General features: G+C 41.6%; 1 protein-coding gene across 8 annotated transcripts in view; it reads left to right on the top strand.

Annotated features, from left to right (window-relative positions):
* Positions 1-12,138, top strand: part of SPHKAP (SPHK1 interactor, AKAP domain containing) — a 195,614-nt gene that overhangs the window by 160,463 nt on the left and 23,013 nt on the right. For all 8 annotated transcript variants that reach the window (XM_005574516.4, XM_005574514.4, XM_074010386.1 and 5 more), the window contains 2 exons: positions 879-1,134; positions 2,685-6,435. In XM_005574516.4, the coding sequence (XP_005574573.3) occupies positions 879-1,134; positions 2,685-6,435 (4,007 nt within the window). The remainder of the gene's footprint in view (positions 1-878; positions 1,135-2,684; positions 6,436-12,138) is intronic.

Below are 12,138 nucleotides of genomic sequence, written 5' to 3'. Positions count from 1 at the left end.
TTACTGAGTATCTTCAAGGCAGAGAAAGATACTGGTCTGAGAAACTGGAACTCGATTTAATCAAGAGAGGTAACCAAGACAGCGTTGACATTCCCTTCAGCTTGACCAAAATGTGGACAGGCTCCTTCCTGACTCTAGACCCTGACTTCCCTTTTCTTAGAGCATTTAATCTAGAAAATTTATAATTGTAAATTCCTCTGCCTTTTTGAGATGTAAATCATTTTGTAAAAGCCTCTTGCCAGCTTTATACCCAGAAATGTCTTTCTCAAGGACCTGGGAGCTGTCTCGTTGAAATGTAATCATCAAGGAAGATAGTTCCGTTAATGTCCCCAGTCTTTATGGGAGCGTAAGAACCTAACTTCAGTGGGCATCTTGCTCCAGGTTGTAAAACTACCTCCTGTCAAAAAGACACAAGAAAGTTTACTGTTTCTTTGGGTAAAGCCAATGATCAAACACAGATGACCTGAGATCTGCCCCATCACTCTAGCCCTTAAAAACCCTATTGCCTTTTGTTCAGTGGAGTGTGGTTCAGCTTAATTCTGGTCTCTCTTCCCTATTTTAATAGCCTTGAATAAAAACTTCTTTGCCTGTTTAACTTTGCCCAGTTAAATTTTTGCTTTGACCAAGGGAAACTAAAATATGTGATACAGCCGATCTATTTTCCCCCAAGTCAGGCTTTCTGCTAGGTACCTTGTGTTCCCAAACATCACTTGAATTTTTTTCAAGCAGTTTATTAATATAATCCCAGAAGACATTTCACATATTTTAAAGGTCCCCACTCCTATTAACAGGGGAGCTTGGTGGAAAAGGAAAGGTCAGAGGCAATAGTCTTTTATTTTCCCTTTTGAATAAATGCCTTCTTTTCTCTCCACTTTTAGTGCCCTTGGCTGCCAGATATCTGCTTGGTCCAATGTGCAAGAGGGAACAGACCAAACAGTACCAATTGCATCATCTTTGAAATCAACAAATTTCTGATTGGTCTGGAACTGGTGCAGGAGCGACAGCTCCACCTGGAAACAAACATCTTAAAACTGGAGGATGACACAAACTGTTCCTTATCCTCAATCGAGGAAGACTTTCTCACTGCTTCTGAGCACTTGGAGGAGGAAAGCGAGGTGGATGAATCTAGGAACGGTGAGAACTTCCCAATTAGTGCCTCTTGAAATTAGTCCCCATATAAAAATGTCTGGGTGGGATTTGAGAAAAGTTCCAGGCCACATCAGTTTGGCTGACACATCACAATCTTTACTTGCTGAATTTTAAGGAAGGAAGGAAGGAGGATATGAGAACACTGGTGAAGATGCTGACAAACACACTTAGCAGACTTAATGGTTGGATGGATCCAGACTCCCAAATGATGCCTTAGGGATGCTGAAGGGAATTTGTGTACTTTAAAGGTAAATCCTCCTGCCTGCCAAGAGATGGAGGCTATCACTGGGAGGAAAGTTAACTTCCCTAAGACTTCCATAAAAGCCATATATTAGTTGGATCCAAGTTGGACCAGCCTGGGCTTAAATCCCAGCACTGCCACATTGAGGCTGTGAGATCTGGCGCCAGTTATCTAATCTTTCTGAGCCTAGTTTCTTTGTCTAATTTGGGAGTACAATTGTGCCTGTAGCTAATGATTTTTGTGAAGACAGAAAGAGATAATCCAGGAAAGTGTTTAGCACTCATTTCTTCAGCTCTTTCTGTTGACCCACTCACAGAGCTCAATGAACAATGTGTTTCTCCTCTCCACTTTTAGCCACAGAGGAAGGGGTACCCCAGATGTTATTGCCACTGTCTCTGGGACAAGTCTCCTGCAAACTTTAGAACAAATCTTTGCAACAAGTCCCACTACTGAGCTTGCTGTAAACATCCTCCCTTCTTTCTTTGTACCCAGTGGGAAGCTCTAAGATGCACCTGTCTGGGTTGCTTTCCCCTGAAGAATGGTGGCAACCCTCAACCCTCAAACACTTCCTACTTGCATTTGTATCCCACATGGAAAGCCATTTTTTGGGGTGGCATTCTATCATGAAACTTGAAAGCCTTTTCCGATTCATTTTTCTTGAAGAAAACCATTCAAAATGTTATTCTTGAAGGGGGAAAGAAGTTGATGCTTTATTTTTATTTATTTTTATTTTTTATTATACTTTAAGTTCTAGGGTGCATGTGCACAACGCGCAGGTTTGTTATATAGGTATATATGTGCCATGTTGGTGTGCTGCACCCATTAACTCGTCATTTACATTAGGTGTATCTCCTAATGCTATCCCTCCCCCCTCCCCCCACCGCACGACAGGCCCCGGTGTGTGATATTCCCCACCCTGCGTCCAAGTGATCTCATTGTTCAGTTCCCACCTATGAGTGAGAACATGCGGTGTTTGGTTTTCTGTCCTTGTGATAGTTTGCTCAGAATGATGGTTTCCAGCTTCATCCATGACCCTACAAAGGACATGAACTCATCCTTTTTATGGCTGAATAGTATTCCATGGTGTATATGTGCCACATTTTCTTAATCCAGTCTATCATCGATGGACATTTGGGTTGGTTCCAAGTCTTTGCTATTGTGAATAGTGCCACAATAAACATACGTGTGCACGTGTCCTTACTGATGCTTTACTTTTAGAAAGTAATTATTACTTAAGACTTATGGTAACCTGCTATCCAAAAAGTAATAGTGCCTCTCATATTCTCCTCACTAGGCTATGAAAATATAAATGTCTCAGCCAATGTTTTGGAAAGTAAACAGCTAAAGGGAGCCACCCAGGAGGAATGGAATTACAACAAGGAAAAGTGGCGTTATGCTTTGGAAGACAAATACATCAACAAATATCCCACACCATTGATTAAACCAGAACGATCGCCAGAAAACCTAACAAAGAACACAGCCTTGCAGAGTCTAGATCCCTCAGCCAAGCCATCACAGTGGAAAAGTGAAGCTGTAGGGAATAAGAGAGAAGCCACCCGTTATTATTATTCAGAAGATTTTAAAGGTCAAATGGAAAAATCACAGGCACTATATATTCCAAAAGATGCTTATTTCTCCATGATGGATAAAGATGTACCTTCTGCATGTGCTGTGGCTGAGCAGAGAAGCAACCTAAACCCAGGAGATCATGAAGACACAAGAGACGCTTTCCCTCCTGTACAAGATGGAGAAGTCACCACTGGCAAGTATGCTACAAACTTAGCAGAATCCGTGCTGCAGGATGCATTTATTAGATTATCTCAGTCTCAGCCCACATTACCCCAGGAATCTGCAGTCAGTGTTTCTGTAGGAAGTTCTCTGCTTCCCAGTTGCTATTCTACAAAAGATACAGTGGTTTCTCGGTCATGGAATGAGCTCCCCAAAATCGTCGTTGTTCAGAGTCCAGATGGCAGCGATGCTGCCCCCGAGCCAGGCATCTCCTCATGGCCTGAGATGGAAGCCTCTGTTGAAACCTCAAGTCTCCTCTCTGGAGAGAACCCCAGCAGACAACCCCAGAGTGCTCTAGAAGTGGCGTTAGCTTGTGCAGCCACTGTGATTGGAACCATTTCCAGTCCACAGGCCACAGAAAGACTCAAAATGGAGCAAGTGGACTCAAACTTTCCACTAGGGGGCAGTGGTGCACTGCAAACGCAAGCACCCCAAGGGCTCAAGGAACCTTCCATCAATGAGTACTCCTTTCCATCTGCTTTGTGTGGCATGACTCAGGTGGCCAGTGCCGTGGCTGTCTGTGGTCTAGGTGAAAGAGAAGAGGTGACGTGCTTGGTGGCTCCAAGCGGTGGCCTCTCGCCTGCAGCTGAGGCTTCTGAAACCATGCCCCCACTTTGTAGTTTAGCAAGCATGGAGCTTGGCAAGGAAGCCATTGCTGAGGGATTGCTCAAGGAGGCTGCTCTGGTTTTAACAAGGCCTAACACCTACAGTAGTATTGGAGACTTCCTGGACTCCATGAACAGGAGAATCATGGAAACTGCTTCAAAGTCTCAGACCCTGTGCTCAGAAAATGTCCTCAGGAATGAACTGGCACATACCCTGTCCAATGTTATCCTGAGGCATTCCATTGACGAAGTTCACCACAAAAATATGATAATCAACCCCGATGACAATAGGCATTCATCTGAAATTCTGGACACCTTAATGGAAAGTACAAATCAACTGCTTTTCGATGTGATATGCTTCACGTTCAAGAAGATGAGTCATATTGTACGGCTTGGTGAATGTCCTGCTGTCCTTTCTAAGGAGACCATCAGAAGGAGGGAGACAGAACCTGGCTGCCAGCCATCTGATCCGGGTGCTAGTCTAGCTTGGACAAAAGCCACTGAATCCTCCAGCAGCTCTCCACTTAGCAATTCACACAACACGAGTCTTGTCATCAACAATCTTGTGGATGGCATGTATTCAAAACAAAACAACGGTGGAGTGAGGCCAGGCCTCTTCAAGAACCCCACGCTGCAGTCAGAATTATCACATGGTCACAGAGTGCCCGATTCTTCGACTGCTACAACATCCCCCAAGGAAATATATCTGAAAGGAACAGCGGGAGAGGATACAAAAAGCCCTCATCACAGTGAGAATGAATGCAGAGTCTCTTCCGAAAGACAAAGGTCCCCGACGGTTGGCCAGTCCAGAAGCGGTTCCCAGGAGGCTGAGGACAGTATCCACCCAAACACCCAAGAAAAGTACAACTCTGCCACATCTTGCATCAACGAAGTTCAAGTCAACCTGTCCATGTTAGGGGATGACTTGCTGCTTCCTGCTCAATCCATGCTTCAAACAAAGCATCCAGACATCTACTGCATTACAGACTTTGCGGAAGAATTAGCAGACACGGTCGTCTCCATGGCAACTGAAATTGCAGCGATTTGCCTTGACAACTCCAGTGGAAAACAACCCTGGTTTTGTGCATGGAAAAGAGGGAGTGAGTTTCTGATGACACCCAATGTACCCTGCCGATCCTTGAAGAGGAAGAAAGAGAGCCAGGGGAGCGAGGCTGCTGTGAGGAAACACAAGCCGCCCCGGCTCAGTGAGATCAAGAGGAAGACGGATGAGCATCCCGAGCTTAAAGAGAAGCTGATGAACAGGGTTGTGGATGAGTCCATGAACCTTGAGGATGTCCCAGATTCTGTCAACCTTTTTGCCAATGAAGTGGCAGCCAAGATCATGAACCTATCGGAGTTCTCTATGGTGGACGGCATGTGGCAGGCGCAGGGCTATCCCCGGAATCGGTTACTGAGTGGTGACAGGTGGAGCCGGCTGAAGGCCTCTAGCTGTGAAAGCATTCCTGAGGAAGACTCCGAGGCTAGGGCCTATGTCAACAGCCTGGGCTTAATGAGCACGCTGAGCCAGCCGGTCAGCAGGGCCAGCTCTGTCTCCAAGCAGTCGAGCTGTGAGAGCATCACCGATGAGTTTTCCAGGTTCATGGTGAACCAGATGGAAAATGAAGGGAGAGGATTTGAGTTACTGCTGGATTACTATGCTGGCAAGAACGCCAGCAGTATTCTGAGTTCAGCCATGCAACAGGCGTGCCGGAAAAGTGACCACCTCAGTGTGAGGCCAAACTGCCCCTCTAAGCAGTCCAGCACAGAGAGCATCACTGAGGAGTTCTACAGGTACATGCTGAGGGACATTGAAAGAGACAGCAGAGAAATCACCTCCTCCAGACGGAGCAGCCAGGATTGGACAGCCAGCCTGCTGTCTCCTTCTCTGCGATCCCCGGTGTGCCACAGACAGTCGTCCATGCCAGACAGCAGATCCCCATGCTCCAGGCTGACAGTGAATGTGCCCATCAAAGCCAACTCTTTAGATGGCTTTGCTCAGAACTGCCCACAGGATTTCCTAAGCGTGCAGCCAGTCAGTAGCACGTCCTCATCCGGTCTCTGCAAATCTGACTCTTGCTTGTATCGGAGAGGTAGGACTGACCACATCACGAACATGTTAATTCATGAAACGTGGGCGAGCTCCATTGAAGCCCTCATGCGCAAGAACAAAATCATTGTGGATGATGCGGGGGAAGCCGACGCTGAGCCTGTTTCTGGTGGCTCTCCCTCGCAAGCAGAGACATGTGCAAATAGATTAGCTGCCAGCAGGATGTGCAGTGGGCCAACTCGGCTTGTTCAGGAGTCTCTCGATTGCCCGAGGAAAGACTCTGTTACCGAATGTAAACAGCCCCCAGTGTCATCTTTGAGCAAAACTGCTTCTCTTACAAACCACAACCCTTTAGATTCTAAAAAGGAAACTTCCTCGTGCCAGGACACTGTCGCAATAAACCACAAAAGGCGATCACTTTGCTCGAGGGAAGTGCCTTTGATTCAGATTGAAACAGATCAGAGAGAAGCCTGTGTTGGGGAACCTGAACCCTTCCTTTCCAAAAGCAGCCCCCCAGAGGAAGCGGAAGAGCATTCGAATGACAAAAACATCCCAGATGTGGTGAGAGGTGGAGACACAGCCGTGAGCGCTTGTCAAATCCATAGGTGAGTGAATCGTCTCTTAGGCTACATAGAGTGCATGTGATGGAGTTTGCATCTTAATCAGTGTTTAGTCTAAATTTTAGACATAAAGGATTTGATTGATGCAAGAACTAAATTTTCAAAACCAAAAATAATGACCTCCTAGGTTAATATGCATTTATGGTAGAGAGTTGAAAGTAAATTTCTTCTTAAAATCTCCAAAGCAAATTAAACTCATCTATATAACCAAAGAAGTAAGATATAATTCCCCCCCATTAAAATTAATCTCCTGTGGTTTCCTACCTTTTAAAATTCATTCATGGCAATTTTTAAGCAAATAATAATCTTAATAATATATGATGCAATAATATTAATAATAAATGATGCAACTTATTCAGTTGAAAACAGTTAAATTTAAATAAATATTAGTATTGGCATTTGACATTAAATATCTTGCAATCATTTTTCTCTCCTCTCCTTTTTCTTCTCCATAGAATCTCTCCTTTCAAGTTTTGCTTTCTGTTTTTGTTTTTTGTCTTTTTCTAAAGATCTTGCCAAGGACACTGTGTTCCACAAGGGCTGGCCCTTTAGATGCCTGGTATAATTCTGGCAGTATAAATGCAAAGCAACACTGAAGTATTGTTATTTAAACAGCTCTTTTCCAGAAAATTATGACGTAGTTGACAATCCATTTTGAATTTGACATAAGGTAATAATTTCTCTGAGGCTGCTTAAAGAATCTCCATTCCTTTTATAACTCATATTTTCTGTAGAAAATCTATAAGATCTTTGAATATGAGACCATTGTATCATTTCTTTAGCTTTGGTTTGTAGTTAAACAAGACAGGACAACAAAAAAGGAAGCTAGTGGCCTTGGAAAATCTAAGTTGGAGAAGTCTTTTCAGAGACATATGCCTATATTGTTTATTATTTACCAAAAAGCCTGTGATTTTTAAATGTTTAGTGGCAATCAAGTGGAACACAGCCTTCATCAAATTTCAGCAGCTCTCTGAAAGTCTTTGATACTTTTCCACTTCCACCAGGGAAGGAGAAGGGATTCATCCTCAGGTACCAGTGCTGCCCACTAGAGGGCATCATCACTGGTGTGGTTATGGTTGAGTGTATTTGGTACATAGTGTCTAGGTGGATTTAAATATTTCTTTTTTAGCCACTCAGTACTAAGACCTTAACTTTCCAATCAGATGAAACCCTGGAAGAATAAGGAGAAAGGATGAAAACATAAAAGCAAAAGAACACAAAGCTAAATCAAATGACGTAGGCAGAGCTAACCCAGACCCTTTTTTATACATCAGTAGTTCTCCAGCTATAGACAATATGTATCGAAGCATTTTATGTAGGTGAGACGGAGAATTACAAATTTTTTAAAGCAATCAGAGTTAAAGAAACAAATTAGCTCATGTGTAATTCTTTAGAATTACCTTAACCTGAAATACAAGAAAATGGAAAACCCTTCTTATAGAATCCAGATGCCTGACTTGGAGTCTTCTTTAACACAGATATCTTAAACCCAGCTGAGATTTTTAACCAAAGAGTGACTAGTTAGGGAACATTCATGAAATAGTAGTTCTACAAGATTTATGGTTGTAGGCTGAGATCAAATAGCAATTGTCCCTGAAGTTGAATAAAATTCATTATACAATTGTGAATTAAATGTCACTGATATTATCCTTAAAATAGGATATATTGGAAATATGTATGAATAAAGTCCCCAAATGACTTAGGTTTGTATTACATAGAATGGCCCAAGAATATACCCTTTCAAATCATGATTTCTGGTTTGGTTTTCCACTAATAAAACAAGAAAGAATGTGGAGTCATCCACCTTAGAAATTCAAGACCTACATCTGCTTCCAAAACATAAGGACTAAATATTGAAAATGTTTTTCTTTGTGGAACAATATAAAGAATTATTAAGAACATGGATTTCACTAACCTTGTAACTATGCAACCTTGAGCAACTTCTCTGTTTACCAAAGTTTACTCACCTGTAGGTGGGAAAAATAATTATCTTCTAAGAGGATCTTTAAGGTTTTATTAAGGAAATGCACATAAATCTCTCAACTCAGGGCCTCGCCTATTGTCATAAATGCTTGCTTTTTGGTTGTTGTAATTGCTGTTTGGGGTTAGGGTACATGATTGCCCTTATTCCAGGAATTTTTTTTCCAAAAGAAATATCTTAAAGGCTCATGCCTGTAATCCCAGCACTTTGGGAGGCCAAGGCAGGTAAATCACGAGGTCAGGAGTTCAAGACCAGCCTGGCAAGATGATGAAACCCTGTCTCTACTCAAAATACAAAAATTAGCCAGGTGTGGTGGCAAGCACCTGTAATCCCAGCTACTAGGGAGGTTGAGGCAGAGAATTGCTTGAACCTGGGAGGTGAGGTTGCAGTGAGCCGAGATCATGCCACTGCACTCCAGCCTGGGTGACAGGGCAAGACTCTGTCTCAAAAAAAAAAAAAAAGAAAAGAAAAGAAAAAGGAAAAAAAAGAAAAAGGAATATCTTGTAAACGTTACGAGGATTTTATTAAAACAAGAAAATTTCCAGATTTTGCTAGAGGGAAAATTAACCATATTTAGATTATTACATTTTCTAAGCTCAGAGATGTTATAGGATTTCATTAGTAAAATAGTTAAGTACAAAACTCGCTTCTCTGTGAAGCAGTTCTTCTCCCTTACACACAAACAAGGTAAGTGGCATATGGACTCTTAATTTTGTTTGGAGATGGGGAGGCGTCATGTCCTGAAAATAATTTTAGGCTACTTTCTTTAGGCATGTTTTCATGATTCTTTCTTTAAAAAATGTTATTTACGCTCAATATGCTGAAATAAAAATCACTTTCTTACATTTTTGATAAAGGAATAACAACTTCAGAATTTGTTGACTTTCTGGTAAGTTGAAACCACAAAGTATAAACAACAAACTGAGAATTCCGGACATTCATATGCTGTACTTACTGACATCATCTTGTGTTTTAGAAACATATTTTAGGTTGTGTATCCATTTATATTTGCTTCAAGAAAAAAAAATATTCATCCAACAAATATTTGAGTGCTTATTCTGACCAGCAATTGGCCTTGGGGCTGAAAACACAGAAGAAAATAGAAAGACTGGGTATCTACTCTCATAGTTCTTACACACGAGTGGGAGAGACAGGGAGAGTACATAGGAAAATCTTTTGAAAAAATATTATTGTACAGTGTGATGAGAGAAAAAATAAAAAGTAATGTGGTAGCAAATAACTGGTAGGGAAAGTGGATACTTAGATAGGATGTTGGCATTTGAGATGAGACCTACAGGAAGAGAAGGTGCCAGCCGTGGGAAGAACAAGAGTGAGAGACTTGCATTTTAAGCATTGTGGTGATCTAGCCAGCCTGAAAAATGTTCCCACTATGAGTCACCTAGAGATCCTGGATTAAGTATAATAAACATCTTTTTAAGTATGTAGCTGATCTTTTTTTTTTTTTTTTTTTTTTTTTTTTAAAAAAAAGAAAGACAAGCAAATAAGCTTTAGTGATCTATTGCCCAGAATGGTGAATGTAATAAATAACAATGCATTATATATTTCTTTTTTTTTTTTTTTTTTTTTTTTTTTTTTTTTTTTTTGAGATAGCGTCTCACTCTGTCACCCAGCCTGGCGTGCTGTGGTGCAACCATGGCTCACCACAGCCCCAACCTCCCAGGCTCAAGCAATCCTCCCACCTCAGCCTTTCAAGCAGCTGGGACTGTAGGTGTGCACCACCATGCTTGCCCAATTTTTTAATTTTTTGTGGAGATGGAGAGCTCACTCTGTTACCCAGGCTGGTCTCAGACTCCTGGGCTCAAGTGATCCTGCCACCTCAGCCTCCCGAAGTGCTGGTATTACAGGTGTGAGCCACTGTGCCTGGCCTGTATATTTCAAAACTGTTAAAAGATTAGATTGTAAATGCTTTCACCACAACAAAATATAAGTATATGAGGTGCTAGATTTGTTAATTAGTGTGACTTAATCATTCCACAAGGTAAAACTATATGAAAACATCACAGTATATACCCCATAGAATTGATACAATTACTGTCAATTTAAAAATTGACAAGCAGGTGTGGTATATTCCCCATGGATTTGGATGTTTAGCACCCCCGTCTAAAACAGCAGCCCCCAAGAGCCCTTATCTGGAGAGATGGAAGCAGAATGCTGTCTGCCATTTATGATTTACCCTCGTTTCTATATCCTCAGGAATTATTTTATTTACCCTTATTTGCAAGGCTAATCTTAACAATAGTAATTATAAAAACTGCAGAGGTTAAAAAAAAGAATTTGAAAAGGTAGTAAATTAAAGCTGACTCTGCTTGCCCTTGAGGGCATCTACCAGTCTCTGTAGCCTAAAAATTCATTTTCTAAAGGCTAGTGGAAACCAGGAAATGAGGGTCCACGAGTGGTGAAGACCTGGAACTGAGACAGACTTCCGCATCCTCAAGGGTTACAACCTTAGTAAAAGTGTGAACTATGGAAAAAGTTCACCCACCAGAACAGTGAACTGATTTAAAAAAAAAAAAAAAAAAAGAAAAAGAAAAAAAAGGTGTCTTTCAAGCTTCCAGCGCTGGGTACGAGGAGAAAACAATCCCCTGGAGAATTTATGACCACGGCTTACCCTAATGCGTTTTTGCCATTCTAATTTGCATTATACTTGTGGTCCAGGAAATCCCAAGCTGGTGAGTTACCTTAAAGCAATCTCAGGTTAACAACCCTGTGAGAGCTTGGCAGAGACAAAAGTAAAATCTCTGGAGAGTTAAGCCCAGTCTCAAAGGATTTCAACAAATAAAACCTCATCAAATATGAGCTCAGAGTCTTAAACTGAGAGACACACAAGGAATCAAGGCACTGTAAGACTCATCACAAACATGAAGAGGCAGAATTAGCCCCATTGAAGTTCTCAGACACTGGAATTATTAAACACAGAATGTAAAGTACTTATGTTTAATATTTGGAAAAATTGAGATACCAAATAGGAGCAAGAAACAAACCACCATCAGAATAGAATAAGGTAGATATAAAAATCAATCAAATACTACTACAAAGATGAAAAGTATAATAATTGAAATTAAAAACCACTAGATAGAAAAACATATGAATTATTGAAATCAAAACCACAATGGCATACCTGCAGAGAGAGCTTTAAAGATAAATGTGAAAGAACTTCTGTTTCTATTCACAATGAAATTATTGAAACTCCACTTGCCCTCCATTCGCAAATAATCTTTTTTCTTTTTTCTTTTTTTTTTTTTTTTTTTTTGAGATGGAGTCTCGCCCTGTCACCCAGGCAGGAGTGCAGTGGTGTGATCTCGGCTCACTGCAGTCTCTGCCTCCCAGTTGCAAGCCATTCTCCTGCCTCAGCCTCCTGAGTAGCCGGGATTACAGGCACATGCCACCACACCCGGCTAATTTATCTTTTGTATTTTTAGTAGAGATGGAGTTTCACCATGTTGGCCAGGCTGGTCTCAAACTCCTGACCTCAAGTGATCCACCTGCCTCTGCCTCCCAAAATGCTGGGATTACAGGCATAAGCCACTGTGCCTGGCCCATCCATGAATAATTTTTTTAATGGGCAGAATTAAACAACTGTTTTCATATATTATATGACAAACAGCACATTGAGCAAAGGGAAACAAACATGATTAGCCCTATAATTGCCCTCACTTTCTATCCGGATTGCCTTTTCAGGCAATAGT

This window comes from Macaca fascicularis, chromosome 12 (assembly GCF_037993035.2).
Source record: "Macaca fascicularis isolate 582-1 chromosome 12, T2T-MFA8v1.1".
Lineage (NCBI taxonomy): Eukaryota > Metazoa > Chordata > Mammalia > Primates > Cercopithecidae > Macaca > Macaca fascicularis.
Note: the sequence above shows the minus strand (reverse complement) of the source record. Positions and strands in the feature narration are given on the sequence as shown.